Source organism: Paramisgurnus dabryanus, chromosome 4, assembly GCF_030506205.2.
Source record: "Paramisgurnus dabryanus chromosome 4, PD_genome_1.1, whole genome shotgun sequence".
NCBI lineage: Eukaryota > Metazoa > Chordata > Actinopteri > Cypriniformes > Cobitidae > Paramisgurnus > Paramisgurnus dabryanus.
In genome coordinates this window covers 38,773,219-38,789,974 of record NC_133340.1, presented here as the reverse complement: position 1 = coordinate 38,789,974, position 16,756 = coordinate 38,773,219, and the positions used below count along the sequence as shown (strand labels likewise).

Sequence of the window (16,756 nt, the reverse complement as noted above, 5' to 3'; positions counted from 1 at the left end):
CCTTCAAATATTGTCTGAATTCAATATATTTTTTAAGGAAAAATTAATTAAGGCATCATATAAAAGGCATTATAATAGAAATGAAGGTTCCCATATAAAATTATATAAAACTTGATTGAAATGAAGGTATGAAGGTTACCACGCTAAAATTTATTCATTAAAGTTAAAATACGGCTATACATACTATGTTGAAGGAACAGTTCACCCAAAAATGAAACTATCCCTTCAACAGTATGTATCTGTGTATACAAAAAGCTCATTTTATTATATTTGTATTATAACCATCACAAAAAAGTATGTAAATGCAGTCTTAATTTGATACAAGTACTAGGGATCCTTGCTCCTCCTCTCCATACATGAGGGGTCCTTGGCCTGAAAAAGATTGAAGACCTCTGTACTAATGGCCATTCAAAGAGCACACCGTGTGTGATATTTTCTAAAATGTTGGTCTTTATAAACTCAGATAGATTAATTACACCAAATTATCTTGTTTAACGGCAGCCCTGGCAAAATAATAAAGCACATGTGTGATTCTCATTATCATTCAATGTTTGTATCTCTGTTCTTGACTATTTTATTATTTAAGCATTTTAAATAAAGTTTAAGTCACTTTATTTGTGCTCCTAATAAACTTTTTTTTGGCAGTATTACGCACATAGAATGGTGAGAAAAATTGTTTGAAACTACAATATCTAACTGAATGCTTTTTGACAACCAATCAAACTAAATTAGTTTTAATGAAGTAGGTTTACCGGTAAATAAACATGTAGTAGAAGCTCACAAGAAAGGGTGGCATTATTGTCTATATGATGACAGCTAATTTAGATAACAACCCTTATCTCTGCTTGTGAAGGAAATGTCAAAAACGCTATCGCCAAGCTCTCTCGTTTGAAGTGGAATAAATATGTTATTTCGGATGTTGGATTGAATTTAGATCAGTGGGTCCAAGTTGCATCTAAAAATAAGCATTACAATCCCCCTTCACCACTATACCCACAATAAGGGGGGAAAAATAATAAAAAAGTATTTTTCCCTTCCCAGATGTCAGAACTCCGACAGAAAGGGACAAAAAGAGAACGCAATCTGCTGAGACTCGCACAATTGCCCCAAGAGAGGTATCATAAACGGCAGTAACAAATAACAGCCACGCATGCAGCGCACACACAGATGCAAACACTAATCTACACTAAACCTCGAGGACATAATCCTCAATTTGCAATTAGACCAGAAAACCCATGATATAAGCAAACATACGATTCATCTAACTTTAAAGGACGCTCTCGCACACAGACCACACGGTGCACAGCGGTGGATAACAGATCAGTTTATTTCTTTTTGCGTACACACGTGCAATCTGTTGCAGTACAAACAGCAATTGAGTTCATTGAGTAAATGCTGAAGAACGACATCTTTTCATTTCACCATGTGATTTTACTTAATCAGGAAGCTGGAAGAAAGAGGGAGAAAGACATGAGGAGAAAAACACATGAAAAGGTGTTTGCAAGTTGAAAATGACATCATCACAGAAACATCAATTGACACTTTCAAAGTGCTACGGTTACCAGTAGATAACACAAATCTCTCTGCTGTACAGTGTACATTATTATTTTATTAGCTCATTAGCTTAAATTCTGCCCGGGCTGATAAAATATTCAAAACTATCCAGATGCAAAATTATGTTACATGCAATAAATTTCTACTTGAAGTCAACATGAAATGGCACTTGTGACCCATTTGATACAGTAGGCATAATGTGACATTTCTGAGTGTAATGGAACATTTAACAGGACGATTGGGGGCTACGTAAGTTTTAATGAGAATATACTGAACCATAAAAAGTGGCCCTTCATACCAGAGTAAATTCAGACCTGTATATGAATGTGGAAAACCACTTTCCCAAGTACACTGCACTATAAAAAATTCTTATTGCACTGTAAATGTTTACGTTTATAAGAGTTGCCATAAATGATACAAATTAAGTTAAATTAGCTTAAGTTATTTCAACTTTATTTTTACAATTTATAGCAACTCCTCAGTAAGAAAGTATAAATTGTAATTTTAAGTTTATTAAACTTACTTAAACATTTTAACACAATAAGGATTTTTTACAGGCTACTGGTTAAAACTTACTAGGCCTTGGTGATTACAGCTGTAAATAACATTTTAGCAAGTTATCACAATACCTTTAACTGTGCGTTCACACCAGATGCAAAGGGGTCAAAAACATGCTATTCGAGCGTATATGGATGCTTGAACATTTTGAGTTTACTCGCTTCATTTGTGCGTGAAATTTTAGTCATTCAAGACATTCACGTGTAAATTCACATCAAGGGAGGGGCTTATATAGGTCAAATTAAGTAAACTTATCAGATTGTTTGACCTCCTCACTCACTTTCTTCCAAACAAGATCCTTTTAATTCCTGTAAAAGTACGAAGATGTCTCGTTTGGCGAGGATGATTGTCCTCCATTGTCGTTTTGTTTTTATGCCTCCGCTCACTTCCTGTAATCACATCACTGCTAGAGCAAGCTCCTGATTGGTTACGCGGTGCAAAAATCTGCCAAAGTTCCGTTTTTCAACTTGTCAGATCACATGTCAACGTTCAATTCGCGCGAAACAGGTCATCCGCGCTGCGCCATTCGCACTTACTGCGGCGCAGGATGCCTATTTTCGTCTTTGCATTGACTTAACATGTGAATCACTTGCGTTTGCCACCTCTTCTGCGTCTGGTGTGAACGCACCATTAGGCATTAAATGTGCGCAGTTAGTAAGGCAGTTATTGTACACTGGACCTGGATGTACACTATCACACACTGTTGTCAAATCAACATATATATTAGCATATTAAGTTAAACAATTTCAACTTGTTTTTATAAGTTAGGTCAAATTTTTGAAGTCAAAACTTAAAATAATAGGTTGAATTGAAAATAGTAGTTGTTTTAACTTGAGTAAATAACTAGACACAAAATATTGATTTGAGATCTTTTATAAGGTAATCTGTAACGAATTCAAACCTTGCTTTAGAATAGAGACAGCGGACTGATACCTTAAAGGAGCATTTCACCCGTAGAAACATTCATCTTTATTGAAAGTGTGTTATATTTGTAGGTGAAATTTAACATACATTTAGAATTTGGTGCCTATTTGACCGAGAAAATGGGTGTTTGTATTCTCACTCCCTCACCAAAGATATTGCACTTCCTTCTTTCAATGATGCAAAATGATGATTTTTACATCATTGAAAGAAGGAAGTGCAACACTGAAATCTGTATTTCACCTGTCTCAGTGGCAACTGAGGAAATGATGCATGACCATTCAAAAACATGACTGGGGTTCTAACTATACAAAGCTTAATGCAAATGGGTGAAGTGTCCCTTTAACTCTTTCACCGCCAGCATTTTTCATGATTTTCGCAAAAGTTTAATGCCTTCCAGAAAATGCTCCTTTTTAAATATATAATCATATAATATATAAAATAAAAGAACAGACCCTCTGCTTTCAAACAAAAAAATCCGTTTAATCCTACCTTCATGTGTTCTGTTTTTATCACCTCTCAAATATGTGTAGGTTTAATCAAAAACAGCAAATTTAAAAAAAAAAGCTGAGATAATTCCATTTTTGTGAAGGACTTTTGATAGAGATCAGATGCAGAGCGATCTTTAAAACATACACGGACATACAGCTGTTTGCTCTAGGGCAATACTTCCGGTTTTTATAAGTTTTATAAGTTGCGTCAATGGCGGGGAAAGAGATAAACATACACTGAAAAAAATGCAGCATGAAGTTAAAATAACTTGATTTAGTCAATTCAATATGATAAATGATAAGTTGACATAACTTGTATGTACATAACAAATGTATGCTGACTTGACAAAAAATGCTGCATTTTCTTTTGTACAAGTAGTACTGGTCAAGATGACCCGCACTACCCAGATAAGCAATAGGGAAATAACAGATGACTAAACAATCAGAATCAAGTATACCAGAGAGTGTTGTAATAAAAGTGTTTTACAAAACAAATGGGGTCACATACGATTTCAAGTTGACATTCATTTTTAAAAATTGTGACCCTGCCTATATTAGACCTAAGTACTTTACTGTATTTTTTTTACATAAAGAAGATTCTGTGAAAATATAATCTTGCCATCTTAAAAAAATTGGCATGGAAATCACTTTTAATCTCATAATTAGATTTACCTTAGCCTGGAATTCACAGACAGGGTCACAATGTATCATACAACTTAACATCTTAGATGGGTTAAATGATAATACTGTAGATGAGCATTTCTTACCTGTAAGGATAGCCATGATATTTGGATCTGAAGATGGAGAGAAGAAAGCTAAAGAAGAAAACCACCAAACCAAGCCCAACAAGACAGATGACTGTAAAGAGAGAAAAACAAACACATAAAATACTGAGTATTACTCGCACAATGAGTCAAATAATGCTTATGTTGATCAAACCTAATTAGTATGATGCTAAGGTCTTTTATAATTAAAAGCCAAGGGTGGAAATCTCTTTTTATGAACTTTGATCTGAGTGCTAAGCTAGAAACAGCCATCTTGAATGAGGGCATTAATAATGAATGAAAAAATAATCGCTACTTAAATGCTTATAAAAAACCCTGAATCAGCTGCTCTCTCCCAGATAGGAGATAGTGCCTAAAATTTGACAAACTGCTGCATCACATTATAAAGTTAGTCATCACAGTCAATAATGCCTTAAACATTGTGAAAAGCGCAGTATCTTAGTAGCACTTCACTTCATTCAAATTTTATAAAGTAATCAGTTTACATTAAGCTTATATACACTGAGATCTGTGTCACATTTTCAATCGTGAAACTGTAGCCTATCATGTTATTAAAAACTCCAAATTTTTACTGCAGTATGTTAACTGAGTTTCTCACTTTTTTAACACACTGTTAACTCACTTTCGATTTGCTGCGCTTAATTGTTTAACTTAGCGGTATTACATTATGCACTTTCGGTCGCCATTGAGACTAAAGGATGCAGAATCATTATCGTGTTTTGGTGATTGTTATTGGCGTTTTAATCAGACTAGGCTACTTGTCCGGTCAAGCAAGTAAAATTCTCTTGCACTTGGCCTTTTAAAAAAATCCACTTTTCCCTGATAAGCGGACAAGCGTTGATGTTGAGCCCTGCGACGTGTGTTTTTAGACTGCTTCAGTAGGCTAGGTCCAATCTTTAAGACTCCTCCATTGTATTGCGTTAATATGAGGTATGTCAGTTCTTCCTCGTTTTTTGTCTATTTAATTCATAATTAATGATATTATGCATTGCACTGAGGTTGATTTTATTTGTGCACCCCTCCAGAAAAAATGAAATGCCCGTCCGTGAATTTGTGTCTGGCGCCGGGTCTGCTTACAAGGTCACAATGACACTCATTTCTTTATTAATTGTTTTTCCAATATTTTAGAATAATAGTAAATTATTAAACTTGTTAATATATATAGTGTATTGTATAGTATCAGTTTGCCTATAGAAATTTGAACAATTTACATTTTTGTAAAAAGTAAAAGTTACAATGTAAAAAATAAAAGTTGGATCAACTTAAAAACGACTTCAAATGGTAACAACTAAAATAATTAAGTTTTTTCAACTCATATGTTTAAGTGAAAAACATTTTGGGCCCTATTTTAACGATCTGAAACGCAAGTGCGAAGCGCAAAGCGCAAGCGACTTTGTGGGCAGATCTTGGGCGCCGTTGCTATTTTCCCGGTGGGAGAAATAACTCTTGCGCCAGGCACAAATCAATAAGGGGTTGGTCTGCAGTAGGTTCATTATTCATAGGTGTGGTTTGGGCGTAACGTCAAATAAACCAATCAGAAAGCTATCCAACATTCCCTTTAAACGCAAGGGCGCAAGTTCCATGGCGGGTTGCTATTTTTATGATGGATTTACCAGGCGCACGCCAGAAGCGGTTCACAGCTGAGGAGAATGACATTCTTGTAAGAGCAGTCAAAGACAGAGAAGTTGTTTTGTATGGGGATAGGAGAAACCCGCCCAAATCAGCGTAGGTTAAACAAGGGTGAGAGGAAATAGCCACAATTGTCTCATCAGCTGGCATCCCCATCGTTGCGCCAAGCGCTACAATGATGTCAGGAAACGGGGGAATCCCAAGCTTGCCAGCATAAATCGGGCACGCTGTGTAACGGGAGGTGAATCTGCCTCTACACAGGACCTGACGCCAGCAGAGGACATCGCTGCGTCCACCCTCACCGCTGAAAGGGTTTGGGGGCTTTGAAATCGGACCCAAGAAACGCAAGCAAGGTCCAACCCCAAAGTACACTTACAAATCAAGTTCATATACATTAAGGTTTCTTATGAAAACATTTTAATTTTTATTTACATAAAATAAACATAATACAGCCACACAACAAACTTATGAAAATATTTTAATCTTATTTGCATTAGAATTTTTTAACGCAGCCACACAATAAATGAAAACTATCACCACAATGCTCACCACTATGATTCCCCTTATCTCATGTGTTAATATTTTTTATTGTAACAATTTATGATTTGCAAAAATAACTGTTGCATCTGTGTAGATTAGCTAAGCAAAGTGTGTGCGCGTTGTGCACGCTATACATTATGGTCAAGCATGCGCCCTTAAAATAGCATAATGAACCACGCGCAACGCGCCACTGACTTTAGACTAGCTTTTTTTGGTCAGTGGCGCAATTGTTTTTTGAAACTGCAAAATAGCATCAGGGATGGTTTGCACTGCAACACGCCTCCTTTTTTTGCACTGAACTGCCCAGGGAGCGCAAGTTCATTCCCTAGTTTGCCGAGGCGCGTCTGTGGAGGGAAAAACCCGCTGTGCGCCGGTGCAAAATACGAATGATACATGCGTCACTGACAAAGTCAATTGCGCTGGGTGCAAGATAGGGCCCATTAAGTTAAAAATAAAAGTCGAAGTAAAAACTTGAAGTAATTGAAGTAATTTTTCACTTGATCCAATTTTCACTTTTTACAGTGTATCATTCAGCTTCTTGAGGTCTCTTTTTAACAGTATCACTATCCAAATATGTACCTCAGCTATTACTGGGGCAGTATCCTTTCAAAAGAAAACAGCCTTGCACCTAAAGAGGTTATAATAATACATTTTAGTATCTCAAAGGTACATATTGGTACCAAATGTACTTGGAGATTTTTAAAGGATACTGCCCCAGTAATAGCTGGGCTACATATTTTGACAATTTTTAACAGTGATTGAAGTTGTTCCTATTTGTTCTAGGCTAATTTGAATTTTTATCTACATAAAAGAAAAAAGAACAATGTTGGCACAATTATATTATTTTATCTACAAAACTAATTTCAAAAATCTAACTATACATCTTCAGATTCAAAAATCCAAAAGTCTATTAGAAACATTGTAGTTACGTGACCCTAAACTTTTGATGGGTGGTATACACTCTCAGAAGGAAACTTACAAAAAGGTACAAAAGTCCTCATTGGGGTGGTACCTTTTCAGAAAGTACACTTTTTACCTAAAAGGTACAAATTGATACTTTACAGGAACATACTGGTACCTCAAAAGGTAGGCTACATATCTGTACCAAAATGGTACACATAATGACCTTTTTAAAAAGGTGGCTACAACTTTTGCACCTTTTTTTCTAAGTCACCTGAGTATATTAGGTAATAATACTGTGGTACATTAATATAAAATATCATGGCGATGCAATTGTTTAACATACAAATATACTAAAAGATATACACTTTATTTGGCCACTGTTTCTTTAAGGACTTGCACTTTTTTTATTTTCTGCAGTTGCCTAAATAGTCATGTGGCGTGACAAATGTGCTTTTAAAATTACAAATATTCCATGCAGTTGCTCGACTAATGAGGTCATAAAAACTGCATGTCTAACAATTATAGAGAAATTAGCAAAGTGATGTTAAAAATAGTCTTAAATGAAGAACAGCATGTCAAAAAGCAAGCAGCTCCCCCTTATGATTATTAATCTAGTGCTCAGTATTAGTGTCTGTATGTAACTAGTAAACATATTATAGAGAGACACAGTGGCAGCTGCTGTTTAGATGAATGAGAATCAAAGTTTGTTGACCTCTTCAAAGAAGAGCACCTCCAATAACACCATACTGCCAGCGGTGTCCTCTCTAGATTATAGTTACACAGAAACAGACTTAGGCCATTATCAGTTCAGTGACATATTCAAAAGTGCCAAACTACCATTTCCAAAAAGCATTCGCCATTATGTGATAATAACTAACGTGACTCACTTTGATGTGACATTTAAAAGCGGCAAAACATTTATTGTCAGGATTGCGGGCTAAATGTAACGTTGTGTGCACTGGTGCGATCACGTTTTTGACTTCATGTGACTGCAATGAACAGCTTGCTGTAAATGTTTCTGCGGGGGGAGCTGTGTTTTAAACTAAAGCTTTGCTATTCTTACGATCTTTATTTAGCATCATTTTTTTGGAGTCAGTGTGTTTCCATGACAACAGCTGGGTTTGATCAACCACTGACTGTGACAGTATTTTTACTTTGCATAGTAGCAATTAACATTTTTAAATCACCCGAGGTTCCAGTTTGTTTTGTAGCTCACCCTATATTACTAGGAAGTGTCAAACTGCGTGTGAATAGGCTTTGGATAGATGCAACAAAACACAACAAGCTTGGCAAATTTACACATTGAATCTTTATATTTTGCGAATAAAATTGTAAAAAGATGAAATTGAGCCTCCATTCAAAAGTATTTGTCACACAGATGGAAGGATAGACTGAATAATGCTCTATGAAAAATATTATTACTGCTTGCACATACTTTTATTGAGTGGCTGAGCTCTGTCATCATTTTTATGACCATAAAATGTGAGTTTATTATATTGCTGCTTTTTGCTTTCATGCATCAAACATCAGGACCATCTGTGTGATACAAATCCACCAGACTTCTTTTGTGAGCAGGTTTGTAGCGTGTCCTTTTTTATTTTTATCCTTAAAAAAAAAGAGACCAGGGCTTGACACAATGCCTATTTCTGTGTAACTAGTTAAATGTTATACTGCACAAATCATGGTTTTCTACAGCAGTGGTTCTCAAACCTTTTCGGCATGCGGCCCCCCGGTGCATCTCTTTGTGCCCCCACCCAAACATTGTACAACTTAAAATTTTAATTAAACAAAACATATTAAATTATACAATGTTGTGCTGTTGGTTAGTATCCTTATTTTTCTAAGGTTTAATTACCCAGAATTTATTTTAAATTAATATATTTTATAAAATGTCATAAAAGTGGGCCCCTCGGGCACCATCTTACAACCTTACACCATCTTTTGAGAACCACTGTTCTTCAGCAAAGGTTTTGTATGCTGTTCACAGTTTAAAACTGTTCGTAATTCAATCCTCTAAACTGCACACTGCATAGGCTACGGTCTATTTCAATAGCTTTCCGATAAACATGTACATTTTAACCAAATAATTAAGCAGAACAAGGTTATGTCAAGTTGGGGTCGAATGTCATGTGTAATATTATACAATATGTGACCTTGGACCACAAAACTTAAAGGAATATTCTACCCTTTTGCCATATTAAACTATGTTATTACCTCAACCTAGACAAATTAATACATACCTATATTTTTTCAATGCGTGCACTGTACAGCGTGTTGTGAATGTGTTAGCATTTAGCCTAGCCCCATTCATTCCTATGGTACCAAACAGGGAAGCCACCAAACACTTCTGTGTTTTCCCTATTTAAAGACTGTTACATGAGGAGTTATACCAGTAAGTATGGTGCCACAAAATAAAACTTTTTTTTGGTACCATAGGAATGAATGGCGCATTGAAAAAAGATATGTATGTATTAATTCGTCTAGGTTGAGGTAATAACATAGTTTAATATGGCAAAAGGGTAGACTTTTCCTTTAAGGGTACATTTTTTGAAACTGAGATCAATACAGAATAAATTAAGAATAAATAAGCTTTCCATTGATGTACGGTTGAGTATGGTATTGTTGGGATAGGGCAATATTTGTCTGAGACAACTATTTGAAAATCTGGAATCTGAGGGGGCAAAAAAATTTAAATATTGAGAAAATCCCCTTGTTGTCCAAATGAAGTCCTTAATATCCTAATGATTTTTTGTTGTAAATAACAAAAATAACAATACAATGTATGTAAAACTTAAAAAAGTAAGTTACATGGTTGCTTTGACATTTGTAATTAATTCAACTTAAAATTATTAGTTGATACAACAATCTTTACCCTATTTCTTTAGTTGAATTAACTCAAATTTTTAAGGCAACCAGGTAACTTACTTTTTTAAGTTGAATCAACAAATAATTTTTTACAGTGTGGAAGGTTTTCTGCATCAAATGTGAAACTTTTAATAATATTTTTACAGTAATAACGCTTTATACTGTATTTAAACATCATCATGTTTTTGCAAGTGATGTAGTAAGAATAAAAAAACACTAGTCTACAATACATTTAACAACCCCTTAACTGTCACATTATAGCTTGTAAAAATGCCATACAGTACATACCAAGATGCATCACATCGTACCATGACAGCATGACATTACCCTCACTGAAAGTCAAAGATGCTGACCTTTCGATGTTCACCAAACCCAGACCAGTCAGCCAAATGCTTGAGGCTTGACTTCAACAACAGTAAAATTTTGGCATTCAACTTCATCTAAAATGATGTAACTGGCAAATGGATTGACTTTTATTGCCAATACATAGTAACTGTGTAGTGTGTCAAAAACACTAACAAGGCCGAAAACTGTTCTGCTTGCAGTGTATTACCAGTGGCGGAGCTAGACTTTTAAAACAGGGGTGGCAAAGGGGTGGCAAGGTATTATTTTGGGGTGTCAATATACAAAGTGTTCAATTACACTAAAAATTAATTATTTTCCACAAAATGTATATAGATTAAATTAAAGTTGTTTATTTTCCAAAATGTACACAATTATATATGTATTAAGGATACAGCAAAAATAGAACAACTGGGATCTGTTTGGCCCTGATCTGCACCTGACCTCTGCTTCTTTAGAAAGAAGTTGGTAATTTCGCTGTCCCTATAGTTACACACCTCATGAAGAAACAAAATTTTGAACAATTTGCTTGTTTTTATTTACCATAAGTACACCGTTACTAATAATACAAATATTAAAATAATACACTACGACAAAATCTGAGTATATTGAGGTCTAGCCTATTTGACAACACGAGGAAAATTGCTTACAGACGTCTAGACTTGTTATGTTAAGGGAGGAGGGAACGAGTTTCCATTTAAATTTAATGTAATAATGTAAATAGACTTCTGTCCCTCACATTAAGCTATGGAATGGCTTCAGATGACTTTTTGAAATTATAATCCAACTCTCTCAGACCCAAGTCACCCAAACTGACATTTAAAAAGCGCGAGGCGCCGAAAAGCGTGCTGTTTACATCCCTGTACTATATCCACGGTGGTTTTATTAAGTTCAATATGCTGCATTACACGTGACAATATGAATAAGCCTACCTAATGTCTGTGATTGTTGCTGAACATTTGCTAATGACATGTTTTTTATTGTTTTAAGCATCTTCACGCAGGCGTGACAGTATTAGTCAGTTTCACAAGACTAGTAAGGCTCATTGAAGTATTAATGCTAAGCACTACAGTGCAATGTCTTCCTTACTTCCCGTTAAAACAGTACTTCGTTTAATTTAATACCAATAAAAGCCGTACATACCAGCAAAACACTCTTCATCGATCCTGTGCGTGCTGCCGCGTTATGTTTTGGAGCACCAAGGAGCTCATGTCAGCTTAACCAATAGGCTTGTTCGACGTCATGCGGCGCCGCAAGAATCGCCAGCTGGATTACGTCAAAGTACCGCGAGAGCGATTCGCGAAATCATAGGGAGGAGTTTGCTTTTAAATCGCTCTCGTGGAACTTTGACGTCATCTGGGAGTCGGTTATTGCGGTGCCACATGAAGTCGATCAAGCGTAATGAAAAGATAGCAGCAACGCTTGTGCGTGCTGAAGGATGCATTCACGTCCGCTGGGAGATTTGAGAAATGTTCGTGAAAATCAAACAGTGTAATGTTTTCAGCGGGGTGGCAACAGGGGTGGCAAGGACTTCGTCTGGGGTGGCAATTGCCACCCCAAATAGCCCTCTGGCTCCGCCACTGTGTATTACAGCTTTGTTAATTGTAATGAGGGGATTTACATTCATGCTTTTGGTAAACACTTTTCTCCAAAGTGATGTACGATGCATTCAGGGTACGATTTCTCGGCTTGCGAGTTCCCCGGGAATCAAACCCACAGCCTTGGTGTTGCTCACCCTATGCACCGCTTGAGCCAAAGGAATACACACAGTTACAGTGTAATGCGAATCAATGGGTGATGTCTTACAAATTGCTGGTCCTGTTGTTTTTCTAACACATGAAAATGTTAATATGTTAACAAAGCAGATGCCAACCCCACAGATACATAAAGCACAATTCTATTTTTCTATTCGGTTTAGTTATGGGTACATAAAGACTTCAAATAACAGTACAAGAAAAAATTATAGAAGCATACGCAAATTAATACTGGCATCATATTACTGTGACTATGTGAACGGAAAACAATGCATATGCATATGACTCATACAGTACACAGGCACAACTCATCAGTCAGAACCTGTTAACCAAATCCCATCACGTAAATTAGTCAGTGTGCCCATCTTATGTAGTTCCAGTGGGTGACAGAGGGTCGCCCAGCAGTGCCTATAGTGCAAACATCTGCCAGGGCTTTCCTTCACCTCTCACACCTGAGAAGTAGGAAACGCTTATTTAACAGTATACTTCATCACACCATTTTTCCTTTTAGTCGAAACATGGACTAAATTTAAAGATTAGATTAATTTAAACAGTCGCACTTTATATTAGACGTCTCTTTAGATCTCTTTAGCTTACATAAAGTTAAAACACCTAATATAAAATGTGACCCATAAAATGCATATACTTTAAAATTCTTATTGGATGAACCACATCTTGTTGAATTTAAATGTTATATTTTGGGGCTTTATCCATCTTTAAGACACATCTCACTCTATATTCTCCCATAATTCAACGTTTCTTCAATGCTCTTACTTGCATAACATTAAACAGTCCTGATTACTGAAATTCATGCAAATATATCTACCGCTGTACAGCAAAATTGGCACATTTCTCCCTTCACATCGTCCAGCCCTAACATATAATCTTTTCACTTTCGTTCTCTGTAAAATGACCTGCTACCCACCGAAGCACTTGAAACCTTTTCAGCGGCTGACTGATGAGATTATAATAATGTAGATTCATATGCATAATGGTCAATTAACAGTGACAGGTGTAGGAAAAGCCCTGCGCAGGTGGCATCGCTGGTTTAATTATCCGCGGAGCTAAGCTGACCTCTGACCTTGGTGCCACGACACTGGTGTGGTGGATAATGGCCAAATTCGGTGGGCTGATGGGAAAATGTGAGACGCCACCTTTGGAGAGAGCAGGTTAAGAAGGTACGTCGCTAAATGCGCCCAATAATTAAACTTTATAAAGAATATGAAATTATTTTAATAGGCATATATTTGACTGTCAAGATTAATATTTTTGTTAACTACATTTTACACTGACATTTTAAATAAAAGATTGCTGGAGTGGTCGACACATGAGCTCCATGCACACAAAGCTGTTAATGCTGTTAATGGTTCAGTTCGGACCTATGATGTCTTGATTCAATTTCTAAAAGTACAGATCTCACCCCATCAAAAATTATGAATAGATGGGTGATTTATATAATTGCAGGTTCAAATGGTTATAATTTTACTTATTTTAATAATTTGGTACTAACATTAACTCTTTCCCTGCCGGCATTTTTTTTTTTAAGTTGTCAGCCTGCACCAGCATTTTTTTATTTTTTTTTTATTTTCACATGTTCTTCTTTAAATATATAAAATACAATATATCAACAGAAAGACAAGGAAGCAGGATTGAAATGCAAATTGTATTATTATTACTGGAAAAACAGCAATATTACTAAAATAAACTCTGAGGTAAATGTGCCAAACATGCTGTTAACTGCACCAAGAAGTCTAAATAAGCTCAATAACAGTAAAAAATGTATATATTAATTCTCAATACTTTATATGACAAAAAATTATATTAAAAGGAACTGTATTCTTACAATTATTCAAAGATGTACACATTATTCAAAATATTACTCCCGTTTATGAGCACGTTCGTCTCTGTTCTCGCTCTGTAAAATTGACAGGTGCGCTTCCCCGTCTTTCAAACAGATATGATTTTGTATAGTTACTCCCTTAGGAAAATTAACCAAACATTTAATATAGCGGAAAAATTTTGGCGGATTGATAACGATTTATATTACCCTAGTTTTACTACAGATACCATGGTAATTGTGGTGAGACCACAGTAAATTTGTGGTTACTGTTGTCTTACTACCATTAAAAACTAAAAGACTATTAGGGGCTGGACACACCAAAACTTTTAAACGCGGCTGAAAACGCCTTGAGGACGCCGAATGCCAGCTGTTTTTCAGCTGAGTGCCAGCTTTCTTCAGCTGAGCGCTTTGGTAGCTTTGATACTTCAGCTGCGAGCCAGTTGGTTGCTGTGGTAATGTCCCGCCCCTCCTCCACTGTGATTGGGCGGCCGTGTGAGAACTGACATTGACGAGCGGAACTTTTCTCCCAAAGTTGAATCTCTTTCAACTCTCGACGCTCAGCGCCGAGCGCGGAGAAACCGCCGAGCGCCGGTTTTCAGCGCGGAAAAAACCCGCTAGCTGCTGGCTTATTTAAAAAACGCCAAGCTCCTATTGGAAACAATTGAAAACATGCGCCGGCCGCGGGCGTAAAAGTTTTGGTGTACACAACCCCTTAACATAATTAACTCTTTCCCCGCCAGCATTTTTTTTTAAAGTTGCCAGCCAGTGCCAGCCTTTGTCATGATTTTCACAAAAGTTTAATGCCTTCAAGAAAATGTTCTTCTTTAAATATATAAACAAACAATATATCAGATGAAAGAACAGACCCTCTGCTTTCAAACAAAAAAACGTTTCATCCTACCTTCATTAGTTCTCTTGTAATCACCTCTCAAACATGGGTAGGTTTCTTCAAAAACACCCAATTTTGAGCAAAAAGCTGAGATAATTCCATTTTTGCAAAGGACTTTTGATAGAGATCAGATGCAGAGCGATCTTTAAAACATACACGGAGTTCTTTCTCTTTCACGAGAGGCGCTACTTCCGGGTTGTATAAGTTGCGGAAGTGCGCCACCTGGTGGATAATAGCGGTATTGCGGAAAGACGGAAAATCTCGTCATTGGCGGGGAAGCGTTTTATCTTAATTGACGAGATATCTCTTGCAGAGTCTGCCTTTTCATGTCAATCCATGCTCATTTTAAATACTAAACATGCGCTATAACTTTAAATCAGCGCGTGCAGCTTGCGTGCAGTACAGCAAAAATAGACTCGAAAATGATCGCAGCACTGCTGCACTGCACCTGCAACGGACTGGACGGACCGCAAACGTATGCTGTGTGAAAGCTCTAACCTGTTAACATGGGCATGTAAAAATACACACCGCAAATGCACTGCATACGGCGTATGTGTGAAACAGGCATACGTTTTCGTGACCACATGCACAGCAAAGTTACAGGGGCTTGAACCAGTTTATCGCCCACCCCTACATCCACTTACTGTAAATAGAAAATCCCCATGCAAATATGGTTAAGTTCAGCTACTTCAGAGTGAATGTTGTGCATTATTTGTTTTCTAACCAAGATAATTCATACAATTAAGTGTGGACTGTCTGATATAATTCCATTTATTTGCATGGGTTCAATTTGGCCTTTGTTTAACTCCCAATTATCTTCAAATGGCAACTGGATGATTTGTTTTGTGGATTTGACTGGTATGTGGTGGTAGATAGCATACACAATGTCAAAATGACCTGCGCTTCATGAGTAATATTAAGCGGGGCTACATATCCATGACTGCCAAAACTGATCAGGTCTCTTAGTGACAGAAGCATCACTTATACACGCATACAAATAGCAGTTACCACAATTATACACTGACACACACATAGTAATTACAACCATTTGTGTGGCATATTACATAAAGGGCTTTTTCCTGTTTCTGTTCAGTCTAAATTCAGAAACAAAAAGCACTTGTTTGTCATGGAGGTGAGTTTAAGCCCATCCAAAAAATAACTCACCATTTACATATCACCCATAATTCGTGCTATTAACATATCAAAGCTAGCGATGACTCTGCGATGGTGGGTTGGAGGCCATCACATTAAGTGGTCTTCACAGCTAATGCAGTGATAATGCATGGAAAGCTATTTGTGGAGTTTGGAGGCGATGCTTATCGTTATGGGAACCCCTGAAGGGGGATTGCATACGAATGGGGCGTCAGAAACTCAGAGAAGTCAGTCATGTGACATGAAACTTAAGTGGGACAGTAACTTGGGTAACAAGTTGGATAAGAGCACAGTATGTTATGTGATAAACTTAATACAAACGTTTCTGGCAAAAGAGAGAAAGAAATACAGATACAAGAAACTTACTTCTTCTTTTACCCACGTCTCCCTTGGACGTGGCGGCTTCATTCAAAAGGACCATTCCCATGGTGATGGCCGCATCTGTGATGAAGTTAAGGACATGACAAGGCTGTGGTTCTAAATCAATTTCTTCAGTAAATATATACAACCATAAATGATGCTTCCAGTATACA

At 36.7% G+C, this 16,756-nt stretch overlaps 1 protein-coding gene across 2 annotated transcripts in view; it reads right to left on the bottom strand.

Annotated features, from left to right (window-relative positions):
* Nucleotides 1-1,309: 1,309 nt before the first annotated feature.
* Nucleotides 1,310-16,756, bottom strand: part of tusc3 (tumor suppressor candidate 3) — a 154,611-nt gene continuing 139,164 nt past the window's right edge. For both annotated transcript variants that reach the window (XM_065254495.2, XM_065254493.1), the window contains exons 8-10: nt 16,590-16,664; nt 4,292-4,382; nt 1,310-1,447 (exon numbers count right to left, since the gene is read on the bottom strand). In XM_065254495.2, the coding sequence (XP_065110567.1) occupies nt 1,432-1,447; nt 4,292-4,382; nt 16,590-16,664 (182 nt within the window). In that variant the 3' untranslated portion in view covers nt 1,310-1,431. The remainder of the gene's footprint in view (nt 1,448-4,291; nt 4,383-16,589; nt 16,665-16,756) is intronic.